The sequence below is a fragment of the Haemaphysalis longicornis genome, unplaced genomic scaffold, assembly GCF_048455015.1.
Source record: "Haemaphysalis longicornis isolate Haplotype H1 unplaced genomic scaffold, Haemaphysalis longicornis Haplotype H1 scaffold_9, whole genome shotgun sequence".
Classification (NCBI taxonomy): Eukaryota; Metazoa; Arthropoda; class Arachnida; order Ixodida; family Ixodidae; genus Haemaphysalis; species Haemaphysalis longicornis.
In genome coordinates this window covers 144,627,188-144,640,685 of record NW_027526460.1, presented here as the reverse complement: position 1 = coordinate 144,640,685, position 13,498 = coordinate 144,627,188, and the positions used below count along the sequence as shown (strand labels likewise).

The 13,498-nt window shown below is 46.7% G+C and overlaps 1 protein-coding gene across 5 annotated transcripts in view; it reads left to right on the top strand.

Annotated features, from left to right (window-relative positions):
- LOC144153753 (complement factor B-like) overlaps positions 1–13,498 on the top strand; it is a 182,151-nt gene that overhangs the window by 37,374 nt on the left and 131,279 nt on the right. For all 5 annotated transcript variants that reach the window (XM_077685456.1, XM_077685454.1, XM_077685455.1 and 2 more), the window contains one exon: positions 10,387–10,575. In XM_077685456.1, the coding sequence (XP_077541582.1) occupies positions 10,387–10,575 (189 nt within the window). The remainder of the gene's footprint in view (positions 1–10,386; positions 10,576–13,498) is intronic.

The following is a 13,498-nucleotide window of genomic DNA, read 5'->3' as shown; positions in this document are numbered from 1 at the left end:
GGCTTTTCTTCCAAGCTCTCCTAACAAAACTCCCAACATTATCACATGCGGTGGGCTGTCCTTGGTAAAATTTTCTGCCCCACGCGACACATCAGGTGTTTAACGCAACGGCCACGGAGAGCGGTTCATTTGCAGAATTGAAGCCGGCGTTCTTGTCCAATTCGGCCGTAAATTGAACATGAATGAGGCCTGAAGTTCTTGCAGTGCTTTACTGAAGCAAATCTTTATAGGGAGTGGAACCGGTAGCGGTAGCTTTCTTTCGTACTTTTAGACGCGAAGCAGCTGATGGTGGCGCCTGTTCCCTTCGCCGTTGTGTGGGCGCCGTTGTGCGGCGTCCACATCCCCCCCCCCCTGCGCATGCCTGGCCAGGCACCGCTGCTGATTAATGTGGCAGGATGCCCCTAGGAATTGGCCAACCAAAGAATTCGTCCCGAGATAGCTTCACGTTCATCCACCGTCGTCATCTTCCCGTAGGGAAACCTCCTCCCGCAACGCCGCGATAATTGCCACGGGCAACGCCGCCGGTAACACCGCCTGGAACGCCGGCGTCAACGCCAGTGTCAGCGCCGCGGAAAGCGCCGCGAAGAAGAGGGCACAATAAGGAGAACAAGAAGAAGGAGCAGCATTTCCTCCTCCCGTGATCGTCCACCCGGAACGCAAAGACGCCGACCTCATCCCGAGCCAAGTCTTGGTGCTTTTGATCAAACACGCGAGTCTGTGCGCGGCCGTGTGCAAGCGCCAGGACATCATGGACCGGGACGAATACTACCACTTGACGAGGATGACAAACGCGCAACAACATGAGCTACTGCGCAAAATCATTCACCGGCAGACGACGCCGTCAGCAAATCCGTTACGGTTCTTCTTCACCGGACAGGCCGGTTGCGGCAAAAGGTTCGTCCTCCGGCTTGCCATGGATCTCTGCAACCCGTACAGCAACACCGGCAACAACACCGCCTAAAACGCGTTTGTCATATGCGTGAGCACCGGAAAGGTGGCTGTGGCAGTGGGAGGAACCTCGGTGCACGCGGCTTTCAAGCTATCTCGGAAGACCACCGGCCCGAACAAGGACGGAGGCCTCAGCGCCACCGAGTTGAACACCTTCCGCGTGGCCTTCGGGAAGGTGAAATGCGCGATCATAGACGTGGTGAGCATGATGTCTGCGGAAAACCTAAACGCAATCGACTTGAGTCGACCCCATGACTGCTTCGCATACTACTCACGGTTCCCCTGCGGAATGATGGTGAAGTTGTTTTATGTTGGTATGCGAAGGTTAACGAAGATTGATTCTCCCCACATTTTTTTTGTAGAAGAAACCCTTAGGCGAATGCTATTGAGATACGCTTTGGAGATGTGTTTTTGATGTCAGAGACACGTACTGCAAGGACTCTGGCCGTAGTTCCAACGGGCAAAGCACGGTCATATTTAACAGGAGGATGCGGACGCACAAGTGCTGCCCGCCAGGCAGAGCAGTGCAACATGTGTGCGACGAAGGATACCAGCTGGTTGGAGAACAGCTCCTTCTATGTGGTGCCTATAGAACCTGGAACCATGCCAGACCCAAGTGCAGGCGTAAGCCGGCATAGGTATATCAGACAAAGGAACTTTGACTTATCATGATTAGCGTAATGGGGGTATCTAGAAATGGCAGTTACATTACCACAGATGGTGCCGGTGTTTCGATGTGTATGTAATAAAAACACCAATAGCTCCTATTTTCCTTCTTTCCAAAGCGGACGAGAATGATAAAGTGTAAGTTTGAGTCCACATGGAGATACAGAATGAATATGAAGGCGTCCTGTAGTGCACCCGGGTAGCTCATCGGCAGCAGGCCAGAACCCAACATCTACAAAATTCCAGGAGCTCTATTTTTATTGCTTTCCATTGGACTGGACACGAAAACGCCGGAGACACGAAGAGAGCACTCAGCGAGCCACAAGTTCGCTACAGAGGCGTTGGCCACAGTCGGGAAGTGGTGCAGGCCGGCGCAGGTAGCCAGGGCTCAGTTACACAAGATGTGTAAAAAGTGTTTAATTCATCACACAATGTGACATACACCTATCCCCAAGGGTAAATAGTTGGTATGTATACGCATGCTATGAAGCGTCGATATCGTCATTACCCTGCCATCGATTTTTGTACCTCATCAACCAGCTATCGGCCTATGAGGACGAAGTAGGATTCCCCTAATCCGGCTCTCGAGCGGACATTCTCTTTAGATTGAAGTCCGAGATCAAAAAACAGGGCAGACGTGTAGCATTGCGGGGCCTCGACCATACAGCTCTAATGCGACTCGCCCCTATAGTAGTAGGAGAAGGACAGAGTTGAGAAGAGGACGCACGAGTAAAACAGCACTTAAAAAAAGGCAGCACCTCCACTCCGTCGATGTTGGCGATAATGCGGAGTACGGGGATTCGAAATGACATCCCAGTTGCGCCCCGAGTGAAATCTGGATTTGCGTCCCGACCGTCATTCTATTTCAGCCATGAGTTGTACTTTCATTACTCCCTAAAGAGCCTGATTGTGGTGTGTGCACGAATGGACGCAGACAGACATTGGGAGGTCCTAATGTACTCCGCACCGTTGCGGTTGAGGGAGTAAGCCGCTTGACTCTCGGGTACTAACTCACGCACGTAGCCCAGTTGGTAAGGCGAATGACACTAACTCTGTCTGGTCTACAAAAAACAGGCACGAATCCTCCCGGTGACTGTCTGATTTCGTACGATTGTAAATGCTGTGTGCACGGACGCGAACAGACATTGCGAGGTCCTAAGGTACTCCGCACCTAAAAAATATGTGAATTCTCGGGGCGTCGAATTCAACTCGAACTCAAAGCGAACCACGCTCGGGACCAAACTCGGTATTGATTAAGCCCGATTTATCCTTCCAAAACACAGAGCATGACTGTTTACATACCGATGTTGTGAGCCCACTTTGATGATAATGTCGGAGTAAAACTAAATTGTACGTTTGCTTTCACGCTCAGCCTGCAAGACGCGATAAAAGAACGGAACCTATTGAAAAAAAAAAAAACTGTGGTTGATTTCTCTTTCATAAGAATCGGTAAAACACAAAAGTTATATGTGCAGTGAAATCTGCAGATGAGTAGGAATTGCGGGTCGTTGGCTGTTTGTGGGTATGCTTGGCGAGCGACGTCCTGCAGGCGGGTCGCTTCCGCAAAGGTGTTCTGGCGTAATTTTTATGACGGATATCACTTCAGTGAAATCTTGGTGTTTTCCGGCATAAAACACGTCGTGTTAAAAAAAATATCCGACAAAGGACAACCATAAGTACAACGTACTGATGATGATGATAATTTCCATTAGTTTCCCCTTTGTAGCGGGGTGATGACATGTCATCTTACCAAAAAAGACTAATATACCTATGTTTTACACTCTTGGTTAATTACTAGCGTTGCTTAGGGTAGGCAAAAAAAAGAGTATTAGACACAAAATATTTTTTTTTTCTGTTACAGGTGATAACTGTCCTAGGCAATATTCCCCTCTCTGCTTTTCGTCAACCAGAATTCTAATCTTTTTTTCGTCCCCTCGACAGCCTTGAAGTTAACTTCCAATGTGCTACCCTTAAATCCTAGGGCTTCTGAGAGCTGAATATTTCCCTCGTGTAGATTTGGATGGATACCCTCACATTCTAACACAACGTGCCGTATAGTTTTTGCTTCTTTTCCGCAGACCACGCATACCCCATCATTTTCTGAATACTTCCCCACAAAGCTCTTACTTCGCAAGCAACCTGCTCTAGCCTGAAAAAGCAAAATCATCGTAAAAATTTTCCTGTCTGCTGTTCAATTTCGCAGCCCTGTACACCTATAACGACGTTTTAGCTTCCATTCTTTCTCTCCATTTATTCGTTTCAATCTGCCTCGCCACTTTTTCGTTTACCATGGCTGTTTTGGATTCTCCACTGTTCTTTCAGTATCTCATCGTTAGTCTTCTAGTCTTCCTTAAACACTGCGTGTACACGCTTTTGAAGTTTAGTTACCTAAAAACCTTCGATGCACACCTTCGTTGATCCATTGCTCTCAACCACATCTCAAAACATGTGTTACTCTGTGCTTCTCTAACTTCAAACGACGCCCAGCACACTTCTCCCTGTACTGCTTCGTTATTAGTTTTTCCATGCGCGCCTAACGCCAAACGTCTTACCGTTCTGTGGTTCACTTTAGTACTGGCACTCTTTAGTTCTAAAGGTTGCTTCCCCGCAAGATGACCCTGTGTCCAGAGGTGCACCCTTTACAGGCCGCTTGATTTTTTGTAGTGGCGTCACTTTCGTGACGGATGGGATGAAGTCAAATCTTCGGGAATCCCCAAATAAAACCCTTTCGTGTTAAATATTTCCCCCGCACGTACCTGGGCAATCTGGGCGGCGGCTCTTTTTATGACAGACTACCGTTACGTCCGTATACTTGTAAACTGGGTCATAATGCGCAGCATGGGAAAACTGAAATTCCCTAAATAAAAAAAGAACTTCGGAGGCAAGGTATGAATATCGCCACAAGTTTTCACTGGTACTAAGCGTCACTAAAACCTCTTTTGCCTCCCGTGCTCTCTTCCGGAATAAAAGGTTCTTTCTTTCTTGAACCTTTCTTTCTTGACTAAACTTATCCATCTCAACCATACAAACCGACTATTCCGCGATAAGCGTAATCCGATAGAAGGCAATTTGGTGGTGTCGCGTGTACGGAAATAAACGTTCTGTGAAAAAAGTTCGCAACACGGCATTCAAAACTAGCAAATTTTTCTATGCTTCACATTGTTTTATGCCGAAGACTAGGAAGCTGTCGCCGTCTTATTTGATCTTTCCTCTTTTTGGCGCATTCCTGGGAATACTGTCTGCTCTTATATGGTAGCTGTGCCCACAATTTCAAGGTCACTTGTATTGTCTTGGCGAACAGCATGTAGTAGCCCTGCTCTTGATTTAAGAAAATTGCATGCTTATATTAGCCGTTTAGCAGTAGCTATTCATTGATACTCTCAAATTCCAGCACTCCCGTCAGAATACTAATTGAACACAACCTTTATACAGGGCATAAACCACAGTGTCGTAAGGGGCTAAACCTGGGTCGTTCATTATACTTGCAAAAACAGGTACTTTTATACTAATGTCTAAAACAACAAACCAGCGCCACTGGTTCTATTTTTCTGGTCGTAAAAGATCGGTCGAATATATGCTTGCTTCACTTATATGTCCCCGAAAGACAATAGTCGTCAGCCGCCTCTGCCACGTAAATGCTTCAATTCTTTCCCTCCTCCATTTATTCACTTCTCCCCTCTTTTATACAATTTCAAGATAATCCCAGATCCGGTTTGGTAAAGTAAATTCAGATTAACCGCGTTACATTGCTCATGCCGTCTACTCTAACATTTTGTTACTGTTTGACCCTTAAAGGGGACTGCATACAATTGTGAAGGCGAGATAACTTCGGAGACTGATTGGTGTGAACGCACACACATAGTCTGCAAAATATCTGCGGCAAATACAGTGCAGAACACCATTAAAATCTAATTTTAAAGTATGCGTAGCGCAACCGAGCAGACAGCTGCAACCTCGCGCGATCGATATTTGTGGATGTAGAAAAAATAAACAACATCCAAAGACGTCACGAGTTCAGGTTGGCCGCTTCCGCATTGGCGGCGTTTTTGGCCTGCTCGCCACTGTGAACGAAGGTCGGAACTTCAGCTCACAAGCAACAAACGATCCGATCGTTGTGGCGGAGGCGCCGGGTTTTTGTTAGCTGATCGGCAGCAGGCCGCTACCAAAATTCTACCATGATTCAAGGCGCTCTATTTTTATTGCTTTTAATTACACTGGACGCGAAAACGCGCCGGAGGCATGACGAGAGCGCTGAGCCAACCTCCAAGTCGCTACGGATGCGTTGGCCACGGCCGGAAAGTGGCGAAGGCCGGCGCAGATAGCTCGAGCTACAGCTTGTCAACACTGTACGAAACGGAGCTCAAGTCGCAAACAAGGCAGCACATACGAGAAAGGAGTAAATACTGCGATGTCACATTGCATTAAAAATGGTCATTAGTGCCGCTTACGAGAGCGACAATCGAATATCCGTCCCAGTGTTTATATCTGTAGGCAAACCTGTAAGGGACCGGCCGGATGCTTCGAGCGCGCGTCTTTCCACCCACTGTATCGAGCGTCGCGGGTCGTTCTCTACCCGTGGCAGCAATTTGCGCTCGCGCCACCTCCATCACGTCCACTTCGTTTTTTTAATTAGGTGACTGACGAGATCAGTACGCAGCGGCATTAGCAAAACAGCTTCCAACACTTAATCGACACTGTTACGGCAGCTCTGCTCGGCGATATCCGTCCGACAGTGGCGTGCGTAGCTTTGTTTATTGGTGATGAGATGTTTGAGGGGTGCCCCCTGGTTCCTGGCGTTGGCTTAGGAACTCGCGCCGCTGTCGTCTGCTACACTCCACTTGTGAGGGGCAGCAGTGCCTGTGCTAGAAATTTCCCGCTTTGAAACTTTAGTGCAGTAAAAAGCGTATTTCCAGTAATTACGTTTTTTGCCAGCTTCTGACAGACCTGAATAACTTCAAGCTGTATCCCCCAAAAGTTTGCAACACACAAGCAGAGAGCGAACAACTTTGTTCAGATCATCAATCAGAAGATCGTGTGTAACTCGGCCTTAGCTTATTCGCGAGGTTCAGCGCTCAGAGCTCCTCGATAAGTATTGAAAATGCGTTGGCTTCCGTACAGTATATTTGAGATGGTTTTACGAAGACTCAGCAGTATAATGCTATGTAACAAGATGCGGGCCCATATACGCACATCGCACAGCAGGAAATAAAGCAGCTAGGCTTCTTTTTCTTTCGTTGTTGTTGACTTGTATCAGATTAATATTGTTTTTTTTTTCTGTTCCAGACGCATTAATTTTTCTGCAGGTTTAGGAATATTTGGTAGGCTCACAACGATCGCGTGGATATTTTCTTCAGACTGTATGGCATGCATTCCCTTCTTCAGAAATTGGCGTTCTTATGCCTGCGTGAAGGAAGGTGCATATCGGCAGCGTAAGTTATATACTCACATGCAAATACAAGGAAAAAGTTTGCGCTACGCCACCGCAATCGCGCCTCAGACAACGTCGTCTAGCGAACTCAAGGGTGGCTTTTGTGCTCAGACATTCTACCGTAACCATCGTTATCATAATGAACTGACTCTCAACCAGAAGAATTATCACATGATTGCGGTGTTGAAGGCTTCATATAAACACGCTAGGAAACAAAAATATGCGCACATATAAAACAAGAATCTTAACCTATGAATATTTCCAGGCAGCTCTTTATTGTTTTCCGACCCTTCCAGGGGTAACGAACAAATCCTGGTCTAGTTGGGATGGCGTTCCATGAATTGAAGAAAATTACTCTTACTCTCTTGTCGTGGACTGAGAAGCGGGCCCACTAATCTGCTCGACTTTACCGTTAAAAAAAGTTTTCTCCTGCTCCCCGCCCTCCTCGTTCTCTTGAGTGAAGTTTTCGTATAACGCATATCTGAACATTAAGAAGATATGGTCGTGGGAAATGAATCAGAATACCCTTCCCGATTTGGACAAACGTTGTGTTACTGCATTTTTACTGTAGACGTGACTCGTTTTGCTCAGTATACCTCCATACTGGTTAGAAACCTGGTAAAAAAACCAGTACGCGCCTATACACACAGTGGGTTATTTGAAAATCAACCTAATGTTTTCTGGCCCATAGTAAATGCCGCCATACTTTCATGCCATGATAACGTTAGTTTATGGGATACAATACTATCAAGTGTTCGGGAAGGTTGCCAAAACTGTTTTACATTACCGGGAACCGTAATGCCTTCTAAATAGGCCGACAGCGGCGAAAGTCTGGAATTTGTTTTGGTTTCATTTTATCGCCGTAGTCGGTTACTAGCACCTGGCAGCTCCCATTATTCGAAAGAATGCTTAATACAGAAGCTGATGCCTAGCTCCGGATCAGGACCGGGTTCTCAAAGAATGGGGCGACGCCCACAATATTCTGAAGCCGTATACAAAACTATACCTTGACTCAATCCTTGAGGTAGTGCCTGCGATTTTGTGTCTATTATTACTATCATAAAAAGCTACGCACACGCGAATATGGTGCGGACAAGCATCAGACGTCAACCGATAGCAAAAAGACAGCAGGGAGGGCGAGCCAGAGTGAAGCAGACGGGAAATACAAGAATCCCTAATTCGAAGACACGGAGGCGTGCCTCGCAGCGCCTCCCGTGGTCGCGCTCACCACCACTACCAAATCTACCCTTTCGCCATGGAGGAAGAAAATTTTAGGAGGGAGCATGACGTCAGGCGGCACAGCTTTGGCAAGCCAACCTCCTCTGACGCCGCATTCTCCTCTCCTCGGGCTCCTCCCGCGCAATGCATTATGGAAAAAGCACCACTCTCAGGCCCGCGGTAGCATTTAGTGGCTCCGGCTGGCTGCCGGTGGAGATGGAGGCGAGCGCCGTCGCCGAAGGCGCCGTACAAGATTGTTCGCCAGCGTTGCGCTCCAAGCTTCGTATCGTAGAAGTACTGCCGCTGTCGCTGTTCAAAGCAAGGCGAGACTTCGATCGCCTTCTTACGAAACACCCTCACGAGCTGCAAGCCGAATTTCACTTCTGACGTTGGATCGCTCGAACGCGCCGCCGTAAACATTCGCACGCATGGAGCGGCCTACAGCTGCGCGGTGTTTGCCAGGTGTGCTGTGACGATTGCGTTTGGCATTCTGCTGAGTTATCGCGCGTAACGAGTGTTGTGTTGGCGGGGAGGTGGTGAGACTAGCTTTGGTTTCGCGCGCGCTTTTGCATACGTTCGCCTTTCCGGTGCTCCGGCGTGATGGTACGTTTTTATCTACTTCAGTGCACTAAAAACAAAGGGTTCAGAACCCTTGTGTTTGGTGTGACCACCTCGCGTCGCAAGCAGTACTCCGGCTGTTTGTCCGTTGAGGACCGCTCGATCGGTGCGATACGTATATGAAAAAAAAAAAAAAACGAATGCTAGATTACGCCTGGGAGGGACCTTGCTGAATTGTGGACTGTCTGCGCCTTGCCAATAAATGGTTAAATAAACGGTTGAAATGGTTGATCTTTTCAACTTTGCTGAGCGGCAAAGTTGAAAAGATCATCTCCACTTCTGCACGCGGCGGCGGCACACAACTCTCCGACTGCGGCGTGAACTTCGACGGGTCCGAAAGCTCAGTAAACATTTCTGCCTCTCCCGTCCGACCACTTTGCCCGCACGATCAGACCGCTGCGCGTTTCGGGTTGCAGGCAGAGCTGCGCGCAACGACTCGTCGCCGAAACTCGAATACGCGGACGGCCCGGCAACCAAACGGATAGACTCACGTACGCAGCGTCGGCGAAGGGCCACATGAGGCGCAAAAAACTACCGCTTGCCTGTCACGTGAATAGAACACCTCCCATCAGTCTTTCCTTTTTATTTTTTATGACTAGGCTTCACGATTGTCACGTGACGCTCCCTCCTAAACTTTTCTTTCCTCCATGCCTTTCGCGGCACTTGCTGAAACCGGAACTGCAACCGCCAGCATCAAAAACATCTTTAAATACATTAATCTAAAACCATCGCGCACTGAAGCAAATGATCTTTTTTACATATGATATATAGGCCATTAGCAACTTATCGCAACAAAAATACAAGATGCAAAATTTTTGTGTTAGTGCCCCTTTAACATTTGGTACACCGAAGCGTCGTTGCGCTCAACGCCTCCTCGAGTGCTTTTTTGTATTTTTCGGTGAAATTGTCATTCGAAGGGATATTCGTTTGTCTGCTATCCCCGGAAAGCACTCATGTATTTGTGATTATAAGAACACTCCACATATCACGTGTTTATTGCTATTTCGCCCGACATATGCCTGTTTTAAGTTGTTCAACAACGTTGAGAAGTATGAAAATTGCCACCAGATTTATTAGTTTGGAAATTTGTTGTCTTTCATTTACGGTTTGTGCCCACGGTTGAATCTAGGGACACCAGAGATGCAGATCAAAATTTTTGCGTTCTATTTACTCCAGAAAGACTAACGTCATTAAAACACACGTGTGCAGTGCACTAGGGAGCGGGAACCATGGAAGCGTTACCACTTCCCATAAGATTGGAGTTTTGTATATGTCATATATGGCTGCTATTTACAAGCTATATCTTTATAGTACACCAAAACGTGTAAGACAAAATTACGTTTCATAAAGTTCTCATATTTTATTCTTAGATTCTTATTTTACAAAAATGTCCAGGCACAAAAAAACTGCAGTTGGGGTTGCACAGCCGGTTACACCTACGTTACGTACACTGACCTGGAGAAACTGATAGTGTAATTTGAAATAAATGCTCATCTATTATTTCGCAGCGGAAGGAGCTTGTGACGACTTCGAAGTGGAACATGGCCGGCTGATTGGAAAGCGCTCGGGCGGGGCCTTCTTTGCCCCCGGAGACAGCGCGTTCGTCGAGTGCGATCCTGGCTTCCGCGTAAATGGTACCGATGAGCTTTTCTGCGAGGATGACGGCTCGTGGGACCTACAACCGCCAACCTGCATGGGTGAGCAGCGGGTCACTAAAATTGTTAAGTTTTAATTTCCCTGCTGGTATATCAACGACGATAGTTTTTAAATGTGTATCAGAAAAACACATTCTTCGGTAACTTGATGCATGCTTTTTGCAAACATTGGAACCCGAAAAACAACATCTACAAAGAAGCACGGCAGACAAGCCCAATTTTCCTATCTGCCTCAAAGTCCTACGGTTCACCTACTTCTTAATTTGTTATATCCATTATAATCTTTCTCTTCTTAGCCTTTTTTCCGTCTGCGGAGCAAATTTATCCATGAATTTAAAATAACTCGGATAATTAATTAATGCGTGAAAATAAACCCATAACACAACTGACAAGGGACGTTGCATGGCAATTAAATTTTATCGAGGTACGCGCCTGCGCCCCCGCTCGACCGGTTGTGGTGCCTCCACAACTCGCTACTCCGCTACGTATTACTGGAACTGGAAAACAGGCCGACTTTCCCCCACTAGCACTGAAAGAGGTTTTGATGATATTGTAGCAGAAAGTTACGACGGCCAAAAATTCGTGTACATGGAGGGCTCAGTAATGTCGAGCGAGGCATCATGGTCCTACTAGGAGATTTTGTTCGTTTAATTCTGTTCCGTCCTGCGCCATACCACAAATTCCATGGCTACTGATCTTCCTTGCGCTGAACGGAATGCACCTCGCCGTGCTCTCTAAGCTATTCCTAATGCAACTCTCCCAAGGATTTAGCCATTCGTTTTTTAAAATCTCCCTACAACGTATGCAGGTAGCACAATGCCATAGTTTTCTACCACAACTGCTCTCCGAGAGGCTATTAAACTTCCAACACATTGCCATGAATGGCCAGGACACGGTATTACCGGGGCTACCAAGTCTCTGTGAAACCATCGGCCGAAAATTGGTTTCATTTTTCTGTCGTAGATCCATTCTACATCCATACTTGGTTGAACACATTACAATGAGCATCAAAACGCTTTTGCCCACATGAAAGTAAGCAGCAATGAATTAGGGTGGATTATGCAAATAACACCTCTGCATCCGCGATATTGTCACTAAGGAAAAGAGGACGCAGTTGTCTTTAAAAAAAGCATTTTTATTGGAACGATTTTGTGCCCTCCTAACAACTCAAAGAATACACAGGCGGCGAAGAAGCGGCTACCAAAGTGAAGTGCGCAAGCGAGCGTCCGGGTGTCGAATACAGCGGCGTCTGCTATTCGGGAATTTATCTTTGGGCGCGAGTGTTTCTCAAACCGTAGAATTACATCCAGTGCACCGTTGATCAAAGAAGTTTATAATAGTCAGTTGAGGGTAGTTCGAAACTATCTCCCTATCAAACCAGATAACACGTGCCGCATCAAAATAAACAATGGAACAAGCGCTTCACTTGGCCCACAGATAATACAGACCGGTGCAGTCAGGCGAGGAAACAAAACACAAAGAAAGAAACCCAATGGATGGTTCGCGGCATTACTTCCCCTCCATGAGGGTGTCCAGCCGATGCTACAATAAAAGACAGTCCGAACAAAAAAAAAAAAACAAAGAAAGAGTGAGTCATCCTGCTTAGTAAGGTTTAAGGCGAACCACGTGGACAGCTTCCAGCCACGTTCGTCGCAGTGGTGTTCCGGAATCAACAACGGGGATCACCTCGCAGATAAATTTGCCAACACGTCGTAAAATCAGAAAGAGTCCAAAATACCGTCGCCGAAGCTTCTCACTAAGTCCGCGTCATCGGATGGGAGTCCATATCCACACACGATCCCTTGGGTTGCACTGCGCGTCTCGGCGTCGGAGATTTTAGTGTGGCGTCCACGAAAAATGTGATAATCCCTAAGCCGACGTCACGGAGGCGTGCCCCGCAGCGCCACCCGCGGTGGCGCTCACCACCAATATCAAATCTAGCCTTTCGCAGCACTTGCTGAAACCGAAACTGCAACTGGCCGCATCAAAAACATCTTTAATTAAATTAATTTAAAACCGTCGCGCGCCGTAGCAAATGATCTTTTTACATATGAAATATAAGTCATTAGCAACCTATAGCACCAAAAAAAAAGATGCAAAATTTTTGTGTTGGTGCCTTTTTAATATTTCGTACACCACCGCAACTTGGAGCTCAACGCCTCCCGCGAGGGCGATTTGTATTTTTGGTCAAAATGTTTTTTTCAAGGGGTATTCTTTTGTCTGCTATCCCCAGGAAGCACTCATGTGTTTGGGATTAATAGAACACTGCAAATATCACCTGTGTATTCATATTTCACCCGAAATATGCCTGTTTTCTTTTGTTCAACAATGTTGAGAAGTATGAAAATTGCTACCAGATTCACTGTTGTCTTTCATTTACTGTTTGTGCACACGGCTGAATCTAGGGACAGACAGAGATGCAGATCGCAATATTTGCGTTTTATTTACCTCCAAAAAAATACCGTCTTTAAAACGCACGTGTGCATTGCACTCGGGAGCGGAAACCATGGAAGGATTACACTTTTCAGAAGATTGGAGATTTGTATGTCTCATAGATGGCTGATATATACAAGCAATATACTGGTAGTAAACCCAAATTTTTAGGACAACATTGCAGTTCTTGTTAAGCACTTATTATTTATTCTCAGATTCTTATTTTCCAAAAATGTCCAGTTACAAACACCTGCAGTAGGGGTTAGAAGTCGGTTAGGCATATGTTAGGTAAACAGAAGTGGAGAAATTGAAGGCCTAATTTAAATTAAATGTTCATTAAATTATTTCGAAGTGGAAGGAGCTTGTGACGACTTTGAAATTGAACATGGTCGGGTGACTGGAGAGCGCTCGGGCGGGGCCTTCTTTGCCCCCGGAGACAGTGCGTTCGTCGAGTGCGATCCTGGCTTCCGCGTAAATGGGACCGATCAGCTTCTGTGCCAGGATGACGGCTCGTGGAACGAACAACCGCCAA